At 40.1% G+C, this 17,481-nt stretch overlaps 1 protein-coding gene across 2 annotated transcripts in view; it reads right to left on the reverse strand.

Moving 5' to 3' along the window:
- Positions 1-17,481, reverse strand: part of mgat4b (alpha-1,3-mannosyl-glycoprotein 4-beta-N-acetylglucosaminyltransferase B) — a 144,956-nt gene that overhangs the window by 35,773 nt on the left and 91,702 nt on the right. For both annotated transcript variants that reach the window (XR_007893293.1, XM_051657540.1), the window contains exons 5-6: positions 4,051-4,097; positions 3,355-3,468 (exon numbers count right to left, since the gene is read on the reverse strand). Coding sequence is in view for 1 of the 2 variants with exons in the window: in XM_051657540.1 (XP_051513500.1) it covers positions 3,355-3,468; positions 4,051-4,097 (161 nt within the window). In the remaining variant the exon portion in view is untranslated. The remainder of the gene's footprint in view (positions 1-3,354; positions 3,469-4,050; positions 4,098-17,481) is intronic.

A 17,481-nucleotide genomic window follows, 5' to 3' on the forward strand; every position in this document is an offset into this window, starting at 1 on the left:
AGGGAGGGTAGAGTCACATGGGGTAACCTCCTCGTGGTCGCTATAATGTGGTTCGTTCTCGGTGGGGCGTGTGGGGAGTTGAGTGTGGTTGCCACGGTGGATGGCGTGAAGCCTGCACAAGCGCTATGTCTCCGTGGCAACGCGCTCAACAAGCCACATGATAAGATGCATGGATTGACGGTATCAGACACGGAGGCAACTGAGATTCGTCCTCCGCCACCCGGACTGAGGCAAGTCTCTACGCGACCACAAGGACTTAAAAGCACACTGGGAATTAGACATTCCAAATTTGGAGAAAAAAAGGGGAACCCCCCCCCCCCCCAAAAAAAAACAAAAAAAAAACAAACACAAATGAGGAAAAACACATGATGAGAAAATTAAGCCCCTGGCATAAAACTCTACCTAGACATAATAAACTATTTCTGTATGTCTGTTCTTCACCAGACCAGAATGGGGGGTACGATAAAGAATTTAACCATCGGGTATAAGGACTTTTCACACTGTACAAATAAGCAGCAGAAGAGCAGCATATAGGTACTTCACCACCAACATTTCCAGGTTACAGCATTCACGCTGCACGGGTAAGCAGTACGGTGGTGTGTAGCTTCTGTCTGTGCACTGCCATTCAGACAGCATTTTTGTCCCCATGTGTATAATGTTTCACTGGGGTTTTTGATGATACAGCTTTCCTGCATTAGCAATTGACATGCACACACACACAGACTAACTTAGTCACCCCATGTCATGATTAAAACACAACTGCAACACTTGTAAACTCATTTAGTTTATTGTATTGAAAAAAGAATGGGTTTCTTTTAATTCCTCAATAATACTGTGTAAGACTGTGATGATTGTGGTCCTCACTCACTGCACCAAACATTGAAATAAATGTTGAGACATTTGGAAATACATTTGATTAAATATCTACATGTGAAACAACAGAGTAATTCATCTTCTAATTAAAAACCACCTGATGTCCACAACTTTTTTTTTGAGGTCTTGGCTGATTTCTTTTGATTTTCCCATGATGTCAAGCAAAGAGGTATTGTGTTTAAAAGTAGGACTTAAAATACATCCAGGGGTACACCTACAATTGACCCCAATTAGCCAATTACCCTATCAGAAGCTAATTGGCTAATTGCCTAAAGGCTTGACATCATTTTGTGGAATTTCCCAAGCTACTTAAAGGCACGGTTAACTTAGTGTATGTGAACTTCTGACCCACTGGAAATGTGATAAAGTCAATTAAAAGTGAAACTATCTGTCTGTAAACAATTGTTGGAAAAATGACTTGTGTCATGATCAAAGTAGACGTCCTAAACGACTTGCCAAAACTAAAGTTTGCTAATATTAAATCTGTGGAGTGGTTAAAAAAAATGAGTTTTAATGACTTCAACCTAAGTGTATGTAAACTTCTGGCTTCAACTTTATGAAATGTGATATATGTACACATATACATATATATATATATATATACATACGTATATATATATATATATATACATATATATATATATATATATATATATATATATATATATATACACACACACACACACACACACACACACACACACACTGCATGTATATGTATAGTTCCTGTATATGTCTTTGGACCTGTAACTGGTCACCGTTTGTGTTTACAATTTTTAATCATCTTTTTGCTGTCACTAGTTAATTACAATATATACATATATGTACACACACACACACACACACACACACACACATATATATATATAGAGAGAGAGAGAGAGAGAGAGAGAGAGAGAGAGAGAGAGAGAGAGAGAGATCACCTAAAATGGATTTAATTTTTTCTAGGCTGATTGGCTATTGATTTGTGTGTGTTTGGTGGGTGATTGATTCATTTGCCTGTCTGATCTAGCATCGATCCATTCATCAGTTTGGATTGGTTGCTCTGATGAGATCCGACAGGCCTAGAGCACAAACTGACATTATTTAACATATTTACTTGCATCAGTCTCCTCTATTTGTTTTAAGGAGAAAGTGAAACTTTGTTATACTTTGGAGAAAGCAGTGATTGTGCAATCAAGTGGGTTTGTGTGTAACATGTTGATTTGGGAATGTGTTTATTCTTGGCTCGAGCTCCCAGACTCGCACAAATGACTGAACTTGCGGTGACAACACTGTTACAGAAGACATCACAAATCCTATAGAGCGCAACCTTATAGTCTTCAAAAGTGAGCGTTCGTTCTAACAGGATTGCTTCATTTCTAATTGTCTATACATTAATTGAACTCTATGAATTTGCAGTTATAGAAGATTGCCACCTCTCTTTCTGTAGGACACACACCAGCACCTGTAAGCGTGTGTGTGTGGTTTGTGTTGCAGTGACTTCCTGATGTTTAGCTGTGCGTTTGTGTTAATTAAACTGAGCCTGACAGAACAGAGATGCGAGAAGTTTGTGTATGTGTGTGCTCATAAATAAGGCATTAAGAAGCCTGACCCTCAGGGAGCATCTCTCACACACTCAAACACACGCACATAAAGCTCAATAAAGTTTAAGCAGAACTGTCTCTCTCTCTCTCTTTCTCTCTCTGTTCCTTATTGACAAATACAGTAGAGAACATGCAGAGAACAGATTTTTTTTTAAATCCTGAAACTTTAGTTGTTTATTTCCAGGTTTAAATGGAGGGGGAAAACAATTTAGACCCCACTGCAGAAGCACATACACACTCATGGGCTGAGAATGGTTTGTGTCCACCTGATCTCATAAGAATTACGTGACTGTGGCGACATTTTCAACACCACTGGATAGCTCTAAAAGCAAGTTAAATGCTCTCCCAAACAGATGAGGTTTTTTAAAAATAACCAAAACCTTCCTCCCTCCCATCAACTTTAAACCAAACCAATAGTGTCATAAAAGCAAATGTGAGATGAAAAACGCAATTGCTGAATCAGCTAAATTGGTTGTGTCGCTTCCATGAAACTTTCAGCTCACGTGTTGACTTGTGTGCACTTCAGGACTCTTATCCTTGTCCTTTGACATCGGTTGAGCTCCCACGCAATTTGATCGCCCTAGAATAAGCTTGTAAATTATAGTAAATGTGTGTCTTGCATTATAGTAAAAGTGTTTAGATGTCAGAAGATGGCATAGTGTTAGGAAAAAGATGAAAAGTAAATGTTTCTGAACCGATAATCTGCCGTTTCACTTGTAATTTGTGGGAAAGAGAAAAAAAAGTAATTGTTGTTGTAGCGCCAGTAGTTTTTTTTCTCACCAGGAAACTGCTGCAATACTTACAACGAGCCATGTAAAAATCATTTAGCAAAAATGTAGGTATAGTAACATGATTCTATGAGACCATTTTGGTTTGTATACAGCAGTTATATTACCTGACTCGTTCTTTGGGGTCACCGAATGACTCTTTGAGGTGAGAGAAGTCTGGATAGAAATGGACTGAGGGAGAGATGATCTCTAAGAGACCGGACTGAATCTCTTCTGGAAAGCTGAAACAAAGACAGACAGAGAGAGAGATGCTTACAAAGTATGGTGTATAGAAAGTATTAACAAAGATGTGTTCATGGTCATTGAATTTTTTAAAACATATTCATGAGCTCAGATATCATTAATTTTAATCATATTCATATTAAAATGGCATTCAAAAGAATCAAAAAAGTATATTTTATGCCATCACATCATGACATTTTCTGTAAAACTTACAAGAAACTTTACAACAGAAAAATAACAGTTATCCAGAAAAAAACAGTTTCACACCCACAAAACACCCTTTAAAGATACAAGAAAAATGGGAAACAACACAAGCACATATCTGATCAAACACGCACACAAAAATGTCCCTGCATATCTTTGCAGAAAGAATCAGCAGAAACACAAGCACGTAACTAATGTGGGACAGACAAAATAAAGCAGAGTAACTCTGACACCCAGAGAAATGGATTTTCCCCTCACTATTGTTCTCAAAAAACATGTGGAAAAGTCTGCCGTCACATGCACACATGGGATCACACAGACATAAACAACTCAACCAGATCACTTCCATAGAAATAATAAAAAACAAGTGTACTTACAGGCGCTTAAGGTTGTCAGCGACGCTATTTGCATATTGTTGGTCTGTCTGTAAAACAAAGCAAAGCAATAGATTCAGTCACAAATAACTACAACTTTCTGAAAGAATAACCTTTCACATTAGGCCAGGAGATGGTTTCTGTTTAGTGGAGTTTGTAGTTGTATATATGGCTGGATGGTGTAAGAACAGAGTTAGTTCTCTTGTCCTGACTTTGGTAAATATATTATAAATGTACTGTACAATAATGGATGCAATGAGCTGAAATGTGTCAAAACGCAACACAATCAAATTATACTTGTGGTATGTGTTGCATTCTCATCATTGCCTGTTCGGGCTGGTCTTGTTTGTGGGGTTTAGAGGGGTTTTGGCACTTGGGAGATCAGCTAGATCAGCTTAAACCAGTTGAAGACCATCTTGGCCAGGCTGAAAGACCAGTTAGACCAGCTGAAACCAGCTACGACCAGCTTATCCAGGCTGGAAGACCAATTAGTTCAGCCTGAACGAGCTGAAGACCAGCTTGGCCAGTCTGAAAGACCAGTTAGACCAGCTGAAACTAGCTGAAGACCAGCTTGGCCAGTATGAAAGACTAGTTAGAACAGCTTAAACCAACTAAGACCAGCTTGGCCAGTCTGAAAGACCAGTTAGACTAGCTTAAACTAGCTGAAGACCACCTTGGCCAGGCTGGAAGACCAGTTAGACCAGCTAAAACTGGCTGAAGACCAACTTACAAGGTAAAAAGACCAGTTACACCAGATCAGCCAGGCTGGAAGACCAGTTTGACCATCTTAAACCAGCTAAGACCAGCTTAGCCAGGCTGGAGGACCAGTTAGACCAGCTTAAATTAGCTAAAGACCAGCTTGGTCAGTCTGAAAGGCCAGTTAGACCAGCTTAAACCAACTAAGACCAGCTTGGCCAGTCTGAAAAACCAGTTAGACTAGCTTAAACTAGCTAAGACCAGCTTGGCTGGAAGACGAGTTCGGCTAGTTTTAGCTGGTCTAAGACCAGCTTGGCGAGTCTGCAAGACCAGTTGGACTAGCTTAAATTAGCCGAAGACCAGATTTTCCAGGCTGGAAGACCAGTTAGACCAGTTTAAACCAGATAAGCAAACCAACAGTTTTTCTTTTTATGAAATGTATTTCCTGAAAGGTGTGTTTGTTACGGTGGCCGTAAAGTGCAAAACAAAACAACAAATCTAAAAACACAACAGCAAATCCAAAGACAAATTAACAATTCAGAAACACAACAACATATCAGAAAACACAACAGCAAATCAGAAAACACAACAGTAATTCAGTCGAAATGGAAAGGGTAGGTACCATAGCTTCTCACCTAATTGGCATTGTGGAGAACACCTAGTCCTTTCCTCAGGACTGGTTATCTGCCCACTTGCGTGATTATTTCAAAATTCATTCCAAATGCTCAATTACTGAAAAATGTGAGTGGTTTGTCACTCAGTAAAACAGTAATGGGACACTTTATAACACAGAGAGCAAAACAGCAATCGGGAAAGGTTTTAGGTATGATGTTCATCTACAGTGTGTAAGGGACCGTCTAAAAATTCCACAAACTGTGCTAAAACGCCAGTGTCCAATCATTCATTCAATTGACTTGCATATTCTAACATAACAACCACTGTTATTAACCCTTTCCAGCTGGAGCGTTCAAATTTGGGAACAATTATTCCCATGGTTCCTGTCTCAATATCTTCGCCGTCCAATCATCGATTTTATTTCTGAAAACTGCCAGATACTCATGACAATATAAGCTAAAAGCACATATGATTGGTTAAGGGGTTACTGGGCATGAATAATAAATGTATCGTCATCAGCATCATCCTCCGTTTGCCTGAACGAAGCCAGAGAGGATACGCTGGGAGATTACCTCAAGTGTTGGACTTACTGCTTCAAATTGAAAACTGAGGCGATCTTTCGAGGTAAGACAAGTTATTTAACAGGTGTTGTCAATATTGTCTATTGAAAGTCAAAACATTTTAGTTATGAAGCATTTATTTGTAGGAGTACCGCTAATTATTTCTGGAAAAAATGACATGACCGTTGGCGTTCATCGGACAGACAGCTAGCCTCTATTTCTAAGCAAATTTCTGTGAAACTTGCTAAATAAACATTAGCTAGCAATACTAAGTACATTTTTAGCTAAATATCAATAACATTTTTAGCCAATTTTGTCGCTGTTCAGAAAAATATATATTTTTATTTTTTTTTGACGCTGTTCAGACCTGCCTGGAAACTGGCCTGCTAGTTAGATAAGTTACCTAGCTTGTTGATTTTCCCTTGTAATAAAAAAAAAAAAAAAAAAAAAAAAAAAAGAAGAAAAAAAAAAGAAAATTGGTAGATACACTCAGAAATGTTCAAGCATATTTGTAAGATTTATGTAATTTAATTGCATATAAAATTTCCCTTCATTTGCATTCCATAGTTTTAATATAAACAAAGTTTGTTTTATTTAGGTCGTCCTAAACTGTCCGTCATATTCCAGCCACCAAGGATCTTGGAAGGATGTGACCCCCGATGAATTTAAAAAATTTCTTGGGTTGCTTATTTACATGGGGTTTTCAATTCTCCCCGATTTCCATCGTCATTGGGAAACCAAGTCACTTCAGGGCTCGTGGGCGAGGGGATTTATGTCGCGTGACTGCTACAAGGCTCTTTTACAGTCCTGAAGAAAGGTCCCAATGAGCACAGTGGCCTCTATCATCCGTAAATGGAAGAAGTTTGGAACCACCAGGACTCTTCCTAGAGCTGGCCACCTGGCCAAACTACAGCTCTACATGTTGTAGACCCTACCACAGAGGATAATCAGGATCGCCTTAGGAAGTTGGGTTATCTTATGGACCACCTCAAACAAAAATGCCATCAGCTCTTTCAGCCTAACCAAAATCTCGCAATAGATGAACGTATGGTCAAGTCTAAAGCTCGGTCAGGATTTAAACAATACATGAAGGGCAAGCCTACTTGGTGGGGTTTTAAATTATGGGTAATTGCAACATCAGACTCGGGGTATACTCTCGACTTTAATGTTTACACAGGCAGTCATGATGGGTGTGTCACTGACTTGACCACCAAAGTTGTTGAATCGTTACTGCAGCCATTCAAAGACCAGGGCCACATTGTTTGGTTTGACAACTTTTACACTTCCCCATCTCTTACGGTTAAGTTGTTAGAAATGGGAACTAATACCTGTGGGACATGCAGGGTGAATCGTAAACTGTTTCCATCAAAAGATGGGAATGCAAGACAGCTCGTGGGGATATGAGGTGGTGTAGGATTGAGGGGAATATACAGTGCATCTGGAAATTATTCACAGCGCTTCACTTTTTCCACATTTTGTTATGTTACAGCCTTATTCCGAAATGGATTAAATTCATTATTTTCCTCATAATCCTACAAACAATACCCCATAATGACAACATGAAAGAAGTTTGTTTGAAATCTTTGCAAATTTATTCAAAAAATAAAAATAAAAAAATCACATGTACACAAGTATTCACAGCCTTTGCCATGACACTCAAAATTGAGCTCAGGTGCATCCTGTTTCCACTGATCATCCTTGAGATGTTTCTACAACTTGATTGGAGTCCACCTGTGGTAAATTCAGTTGATTGGACATGATTTGGAAAGGCACACACCTGTCTATATAAGGTCCCACAGTTAACAGTGCATGTCAGAGCACAAACCAAGCCATGAAGTCCAAGGAATTGTCTGTAGACCTCCAAGACAGGATTGTATCGAGGCACAAATCTGGGGAAGGGTACAGAAAAATTTCTGCAGCACTGAATGTCCCAATGAGCACAGTGGCCTCCATCATCCATAAATGGAAGAAGTTTGGAACCACCAGGACTCTTCCTAGTGCTGGCCACCCGGCCAAACTGAGCGATCGGGGGAGAAGGGCCTTAGTCAGGGAGGTGACCAAGAACCCGATGGTCACTCTGACAGAGCTCCAGCATTTCTCTGTGGAGAGAGGAGAACCTTCCAGAAGAACAACCATCTCTGCAGCACTCCACCAATCAGGCCTGTATGGTAGAGTGGCCAGACGGAAGCCGCCACTCAGTAAAAGGCACGACAGCCCGCCTGGAGTTTGCCAAAAGTCACCTGAAGGTCTCTCAGACCATGAGAAACAAAATTATCTGGTCTGATGAAACAAAGATTGAATGCTTTGGCCTGAATGGCAAGCATCATGTCTGGAGGAAACCAGGCACCGCTCATCACCTGGCCAATACCATCCCTAGAGTGAAGCATGGTGGTGGCAGCATCATGCTGTGGGGATGTTTTTCAGTGGCAGGAACTGGGAAACTAGTCAGGATCCAGGGAAAGATGAATGCAGCAATGTACAGAGACATCCTTGATGAAAACCTGCTCCAGAGCGTTCTGGACCTCAGACTGGGGCGAAGGTTCATCTTCCAACAGGACAACGACCCTAAGCACACAGCCAAGATAAAAAAGGAGCGGCTACGGGACAACTCTGTGAATGTCCTTGAGTGGCCCAGCCAGAGCCCAGACTTGAACCTGATTGAACATCTCTGGAGAGATCTGAAAATGGCTGTGCACTGATGCTCCCCATCCTATCCTGATGGAGCTTGAGAGGTCCTGCAAAGAAGAATGGGAGAAACTGCCCAAAAATAGGTGTGCCAAGCTTGTAGCATCATACTCAAAAAGACTTGAGGCTGTAATTGGTGCCGAAGGTGCTTCAACAAAGTATTGAGCAAAGGCTGTGAATACTTATGTACATGTGATTTTTTTTTTTTTTCGTTTTTTATTTTTAATTTGCAAAGATTTCAAACAAACTTCTTTCACGTTGTCATTATGTGGTATTGTTTGTAGAATTTTGAGGAAAATAATGAATTTAATCCATTTTGGAATAAGGCTGTAACATAACAAAATGTGGAAAAAGTGAAGCGCTGTGAATACTTTCCGGATGCACTTACTTGTCATTCAGTGGAAGGACAAACGTGCAGTTACATGCCTCTCCAATTTACACAATGCGAATGGCTCAACCGAAATTACTAGGTTTGTAAAAAATTATGGCGACTGGACAAAAGTAGCAGCCCTCCAGCCCACTGTCATCAGTGATTATAACAAAAACATGTTGATAGGTCAGACGAAATGATAAAATCTTACGACGTCCTACAAAAACTCAGAAGTCGTGGAAGACTCTTTTTTTTTTTCCCCACTTCATAGACATTGCCGTCGTCAATAGTTTCATACTATTTAAGGAATGGCAACACATTCATGCAGCACCAGGGGATGAGCATAGACCGGTGAACTTAACCCAGATAGATTTCAGAGAAAACCTGGCTCATCAGCTGGGAGGTATCTATATTCACGCAAGTTTCCCTTTGCATACACTAAAGCCCGTAGTACCTCCTTCGTCATCACTCCACACAGCCCATGTCCCTAAATTTGAAGAGTCCTCTAAGAGATGTTGGCTATGCTATCGGAAAAGTAGGACTGAAAATAAAACTAAAGTAGCTTGTTGCGTGCCAGAATGTAATGGCAAAATACTTTGCTTGGTTCGCGATAGGAACTGTTTTCAGTCTTGGCGCTCAGCTGAGTGTGACAAGTTTCGTGAAGAGACCTAGGTTGGGCTGTGTTTACTGGTGTTGTCGTCCTCCCCCTCCCCTCTTTTCTCCCTCTCTTCTCTCCACAGGTATTGCAGTTGTTGAGTATTTATGAATTTATATATATTCTGTTCCTGCACTCTTTATTAAAAATGTATTTACTGTAGATAGTTCGAAAGTTTGATTTTGTATGTTTTGCTGTGCAATGTGTGTGTAATTCTAATGTTTAAATTAAATAAAGTGTGTGTTTTATTGAACACATTAAATGTATATTTCAGTGTTTGTGTCCTTCAATTTCAGATGCAATCTCAATTTATTATTACAGGTGCTCAAAAGGAGTATTTGAGGAGTGGTAATGTGAAATGTATCTTCTAATAACAAATTTTTATTGATTTATGCAGCAAATCACACCGACATAATAGAAAATACAACCTCAAACCACATGAAATCAAAACTTTTTTTTTTTCCTCCCCGAGCAATAATCCCTCCACCCCACCTGACACAAACAAGCACTCTAATGATCGGAAGTCAACTGACAAAGACACACAACAGACAATAAAACAGGAAATATTTAGACATAGAAATAAAAATAAATAAAAAAAAAAACTCTAATCCCTCTCCACTTCCCCTCCCCAAGAACCCTCCAAAAAGGCTAGATAACCGCCCCACTTCCTAATGAAAATATCCATGTTATCCAGCCTTCTGTACACCATCTCCTCAAACGCCACCACCCTACCCAGCTCAACGCACCACTCACGAAACAAGGGCGCATCAGAGGACTTCCATCCCTTGAGAATTAACCGCCTGCCAATCATCACGCCTGTCAGGACCCAACTCTCCACATATTTATCACCCACCTGCAGGAACGCTCCATCCCCAAAAACACACAATATGGGGCAAAACGAAAACCATGTGTTGACCACTTCACATACGAACCTCTGTACTTTCAACCAAAAGTCTTGTATCCTTACACATCCCCAAAAAACTTGGGATTTCAAATGCGAGACGACTGGGTGTAACTTAATTTCACCGGTTAATTTGACAGACAGGCCCTGCAATGGCGAAATAGGGGCAAGAACTTCTTGTTCAATACAAAAACAAGGAGGGGCCCTTTCAGGTGGAAGCGACCAATGAGCCAAATGTCTGTGACCGAATGCATAATAATAAAAAAAAATCTTGGGTAGGCCTAGTCCACCTTTGTCAATCGGCCTATGTAATTTGTTGAAGTGCAATCTGGGACACTTACCATTCCAAATGAAGGACTTTGCTATACTTTCAAATTGCTTAAAATAAGAGAGGGGGACATCTACAGTTGTGCTCAAAAGTTTGCATACCCTTGGAGAATTGGTAATATATGTACCATTTTTAAAGAAAACATGAGTGAGCAGGCAAAACACATTTCTTTTATTTCTTATGGGATTCATATTCAACTGTAGGTAATAACAGAATGGCACAATCATAAAACAAAACATGGCAACAAAGAAAAAAATGAAATGACCCCTGTTCAAAAGTCTGCATACCCTTAGTATTACAAAGATGTGCAGTCTTTTGTAATAGTTGTCTATGAGGCCCCAAATTCTTGCAGGTGGTATAGCTGTCCATTCGTCTTGGCAAAATGCCTCCAGTCATGCAAAGTCTTTGGTCGTCTTTTTGGACTACACGTCTGAGATCTCCCCAGAGTGGCTTGATGATATTAAGGTCAGGAGACTGTGATGGCCACTCCAGAACCTTCACCTTTTTCTGCTGTAACTACAGGAGGGTCAACTTGGCTTTGTGCTTAGGGTCATTGTTGTGCTGGAAAGTCCAAGAGCGTCCCATGCACAGCTTTCGTGCAGAAGAATGCAAATTGTCTGCCAGTATTTTCTGATAACATGCTGCATTCATTTGCCATCAATTTTCACAAGATTCCCCATGCCTTTAGAGCTCACACACCCCCAAAAACATCAGTGAGCCACCACCATACTTCACAGTGGGGATGGTATTCCTTTCACTATAGGCCTTGTTGACCCCTCTCCAAACATAGCGCTTATGGTTGTGACTATAAAGCTCTATTTTGGTCTCATCACTCCAAATTACAGTGTGCCAGAAGCTGTGAGGCGTGTCAAGGTGTTGTTGGGCATATTGTAACCGGGCTTTTTTTTTGTGCCATTGGCGCAGTAAAGGCTTCTTTCTGGCAACTCGACCATGCAGCTCATTTTTGTTCAAGTATCGTCACATTGTGCTCCTTGAAACAACCACACTGTCTTTTTCCAGAGCAGCCTGTATCTCTCCTGAGTTTACCTGTGGGTTTTTCTTCTGGCAGTTGTGGCTGAATTCTTTCTTGGTCTACCTGACCTTGGCTTGGTATCAAATTCCCCGAATTTTCCACTTCTTAATAAGTGATTGAACAGTACTGACTGGCATTTTCAAGGCTTTGGGTATCTTTTTATATCCTTTTCCATCTTTATAAAGTTCCATGACCTTGTTACGCAGGTCTTTTGACAGTTCTTTTCTGCTCCCCATAGCTCAGTATCTAGCCTGCTCAGTGTATCCACGTGAGAGCTATCAAACTCATTAACTATTTATACACAGACACTAATTGCAATTTAAAAAGCCACAGGTGTGGGAAATTAAACTTTCATTGCCATTTAAACCTGTGTGTGTCACCTTGTGTGTCTGTAACAAGGCCAAACATTCAAGGGTATGTAAACTTTTGATCAGGGACATTTGGGTGATTTCTGTTATCATTATGATTTAAAAAGGAGAAAAACAACTATGTGATAATAAATGGCTTCATATGATCACTATCCTTAAATAAAAGACAGTTTTTTGGCATGATCAGTCATATTTTAAAAATGAATGCCAAAATTTCACAATTTCTGCCAGGGTATGCAAACTTTTGAGCACAACTGTATAGGGAGTGACTGTAGCAGGTAGTTGAATTTTGGAATATAATTCATTTTAATTACACTGACCTTCCCAATCATCGATAAATGTAGTGAAGCCCACCTGTCCACATCGCTCAAAAATCTTTTTATTATAGGGTCAAAATTAACTCAGTCAGACAAATTTGGTGGAAATAAAATACCTAAATATTTAATGCCCTGTTTGGGCCACTGGAAAGCGCCCGGCTGGAAAGCCACAACTGGACAGTATGCTGTCAGAGCCAAAGCTTCGGATTTAGACCAATTGACTTTGTATCCTGAGAACTTGGAGAAGGAATTAATAATTCTGTGGAGGCAAGGCATAGATCTAGAAGGGTCGGAGACAAATCATAAAATATCATCTGCATAAAGCAAAAGCTTATGCACCATACCTCCCGCAATCACCCCTGGAAAGTCATCCTCTTTTCTTATCGCGGCTGCTAATGGTTCCAGGGCAAGACAGAACAATAATGGGGAAAGAGGGCAACCCTGCCGGGTGCCCCTATTCAGAGTAAAATAATCTGAAATTAATCCGTTTGTTTGTACTGCTGCTACAGGGTGTCTATAAAGCAACTTAATCCAACTAATAAATGTACTCCCGAACCCATACATTTCCAAAATCTTAATAAGATAATCCCATTCTACCATATCAAATGCCTTTTCAGCGTGGAATGAGATTGCAGCACTGGAGTCTGATCATTCGCCACTGACCACACGATATTGATGAAATGCTTAATGTTATCAGAAGAGCTATGGCCCCGAATAAACCCCACCTGATCTATATGTATAAGAGTTGTCATAACTTTACTTAATTGGTTAGACAGAATTTTTAACAGAATTTTTACATCTAACTGGATCAGGGAAATTGGGCAGTAACTTTTACACTTGCTTGGATCTTTGTCCTTTTTAAGAATCAGACTGATCCGGGCTTGTGTCATGGTTGGGGGAAGCTTTCCATTCTTTAATGCGTCTGTATAAACTTCTAGCAAAAGTGCAGCCAATTCTGTTGCACAAGATCTAAAAAATTCAGTGGCAAATCCATCTCGCCCCGGAGCTTTGCCTGTAGGCAGGGACTTAATTACCTCGTCAAGCTCCTCCAAGGTTATCTCAGAATCAAGAGAGTTTTTTTGCTCGGTCGTCAGTTTAGGGAGTTCTAATGCATCCATAAATTTTCCAATATCTTCATCAGTAAATGAAGACGTGGAACTATAGAGATCAAAATAGAACTCCCTAAAAGCATTATTAATATCACTGGTCAAGGTAAATATTTCACCAGCAGAAGATTTTATTGAGAGAATGGTAGAAAAAGACTCTCTCTGTTTTATATATCTAGCTAAAAGCTTCCCTGCTTTGTCCCCCGACTCAAAGAATGACTGTCTTGCCCTGAACAACCAAAACTCCACTTTCCATGACAAAATAGCATTATATCTATATTTCAATCGGGTCAATTCTCTGAGGCCTTCAGACGACATATGACATTTCAGCTCTGCCTCTGCCCTTTTAATATTCCCTTCCAATTCCACAAGTTCTTGTGCTTTGTATTTTTTGAGGAATGAGGCACACTGTATGATCCGACCCCTAAGAACTGCCTTAATTGCCTCCCAAGCCACGCCCACAGAGGATACTGAGGATTTCAGCCTTTAACATTTGTTGGAAATCAGGATTTTGCAAAAGGAATACATTAAAGTGCCAACTATATGATTTATTTTTCTCCGTATGTTGCAACATCTCTAAACTCACCAGGGCGTGATCCGAGACTAAGATGTTTCCAACTGAGTAATCAACTACAGATGAAATGAGGGACTTAGATATCAAGAAAAAAATCTATTCTAGAATAAATCTTATGGACTGATGAAAAAATGTATAGTCTCTACCAGATGGGTTCAAAAGTCACCAGATATCTGCAAGACCAAGATTTTTACACATCCTGTGAAGTGTCACTGTTGCTCTAGGGGGCTTACACACTTTCGCTTCACTATGATCAAGAACTGAGTCCATCAAAAGATTAAAGTCTCCTCCCAGTATTATATCATAAGGGGTGCCAGCGGTTTGCAACATCCCTTCAAGATCTATAAAAAAGCCCTGATCATCAACGTTAGGCGCATAAATATTAGCCAAAATCAACCTTTGCCCCTGAATTTCTGCCAAAACATTAATGACTCTTCTTAATTTATCTTTAATCTGTTTGAGAAATTTGAATTGTAGATGTTTACTTATTAATGAAATGACTCCCCTGCTCTTACTTTAGCCAGCACTGAAGAAAACATGTCCAACCCATATCTTCCCAAATTTTTCAGCTTCCTGCAGGGAGAGATGTGTTTCTTGAAGAAACACTATATCATATTTCTTACATTTAAGAAAAGAAATAACCTTCCTTCTTTTTATAGGGTGCCCCAACCCATTCACATTCCATGTGGAGAGAGACAACTTATTCATATTAACATTTGACATACTGATATAATAAAAAACAATATTATGTGTCAAAAACAAGATTACACAGATCACATTCCCCATTAGTGCAACATTCAAACCCCGAACTCTCCCCCGAACCAAAAAAAAAAAAAAAAAAAAAAAATGCACGAGAGCGCCAACCGGCGTCAATCCATCCAAACTCAAAAGGTCCATGCACGCCTGCAAGAGCCCCCGTGACAACTTTGCCATCGGATTGCTCAATTTTGCCACACAAATTTGTAAGGCAAAATTACATAACAGAAAATACTTTGTAAAACAAACCTCTGCCAATAGGCATCATAAACACACGTAACATATAGATTCATTCACAGAACAAAATTCCAGCCGCTATAAACCGTTCAGTGTCCTTGAACAGTCAAACAGATGAACGGTGAACCGGTTGCTTATGAATGCAACAGATGACATAATCATTCCAATGTCCCGCAGGAAAAACTCCGCAAATCAAACCCCAGCCAACAGGAGGCATAAGAACAACAAACATGCAGGTTCATCCACAAAACTGTCCCAAAGCAGTGTTACTCCACAAAGCAAACTCCAGCCGCTAGGCAGAACCATCATAAACAGCAGCAAAACAGGAATCCCGGTTCCTTGGGTGATCAAGAGTCAAGTTCACTCAGAGGGCACATGAAAAGAATACACCATGACTTACTCAGACTGCCAACTGTAAAAAAAGACATCCTTTGTGTGGGCATGTAAACATTTTGCTGTCATCCATAGTGTCTAATCTCAATCTGGCCGGGAATTCAGTGCATAAGCGATCTTCCGTCAATGTCCGTCAAGGAAAAGTGTTATTCCACCAAACAGACTCCAGCCGCCAGGCAGAGTCAACGCAAAAAGAAACAAAAATGACGCCCAACTTACTCCAACAGTAGAGTCAATGAACAGCGAGTCGATCCACTAACATGAGAAAAAACCCAATGGTTTACTCACTCATAGATTGTAGATTCGGACACGTGAATACTTTGCGACCGTCCTTCATCTCTATTCTCAGTCTGGCCGAAACATCAGTGCAAAAACAATATTTCTTTGATGAAAGAGTTTCTTACACTCCTTGAATCGCTCGTGTTTCTCTCTTCAAATTCGCAAAGTCCGGGAACAAGAAAATACTGTGATTCTTCCAAGAAAGCTCTTCTCTGTTCCTCGCCTGGCGCAACACAAGATCTTTATCAGATGATCTCAGAAATGTAACCAAAATCGATTGGGGCCTGTTTCCCCTCAGTAGATTTACCCGCCAGAACTCTGTGAGCACACTCGATTTCCAGCCCGCGGCCCGTTATGTCGAGCAGACTCAGGAAGAGTTCATCCAAGAAATTCACCATATCTCTGCCCTCCTCATGCTCAGGAATTCCAACAATTCTGACGTTATTCCTGCGATTTCTATTCTCAAGATCTTCAATTTTTCCAAGAACACATTCCAAATCAACTTTGGTCACGGGTGGATTAGCGGTTAATTCCCTCTCCGATGACTCAAGACAATCATCTCTCAACATCCATCACTCTTGTGACTAACTCAAAGAATTTTGTTTCCATCGCCGTAATCGATCGACGTATAACAGCGAGATCCTCCAAGTCAGCAAGAATCCTCGTCAGCATCACCGACATGTTGGACAGTTGACGCTGGATCTCCTCTCTTGTCGCACCAACCAAATCGAGTCCCCGGTCTGTAGGCCTGACGGGGCTTTCATCCTGAACACGTAAGTGTCTTTTAATGTCTCCAGAGACGGAGGATTTTGACTTCTTTGCCATATTTTACCTAAAAGAGCAAATGTGTAACTGACTGTATCGAATTTCACCAGGTTATCACATAAAAATAATAAAAAATTTAGCAAAAATAGGTGTGCCAAGCTTGTAGCATCATACTCAAAAGACTTGAGGCTGTAATTGGTGCCAAAGGTGCTTCAACAAAGTATTGAGCAAAGGCTGTGAATACTTATGTACATGTGATTTTTTCGTTTTTTATTTTTAATAAATTTGCAAAGATTTCAAACAAACTTCTTTCACGTTGTCATTATGGGGTATTGTTTGTTGAATTTTGAGGAAAATAATGAATTTAATCCATTTTGGAATAAGGCTGTAACATAACAAAATGTGGAAAAAGTGAAGCGCTGTGAATACTTTCCGGATGCACTGTAATCAGTGAACCAATCCTGAAGAAAGGACTAGGTCTCATTCACACAGCCAATCAGGTGAGAAGCTAAGGTACCTACCCTTTCCGTTTGACTGAATCGCTGTTGTGTTTTATGATTTGCTTTTTTGTTATCGGATTCGCTGTTGTGTTTTATGATTTGCTCTTTTGTTATCATATTTGCTGTTGTGTTTTATGATTTGTTGTTGAGTTTCTGAATTGTTATTTTGTCTTTGGATTTGCCGTTGTTTTTTTAGATTTGTTGTTTTGTTTTGCACTTCATGGCCACCATAGTTTGTCCTATCGTACTTCAAAATAATTGCCACTTGGTTTGTAAATGTACTGACATTTGGACAT

This window comes from Myxocyprinus asiaticus, chromosome 27 (assembly GCF_019703515.2).
Source record: "Myxocyprinus asiaticus isolate MX2 ecotype Aquarium Trade chromosome 27, UBuf_Myxa_2, whole genome shotgun sequence".
Classification (NCBI taxonomy): domain Eukaryota; kingdom Metazoa; phylum Chordata; class Actinopteri; order Cypriniformes; family Catostomidae; genus Myxocyprinus; species Myxocyprinus asiaticus.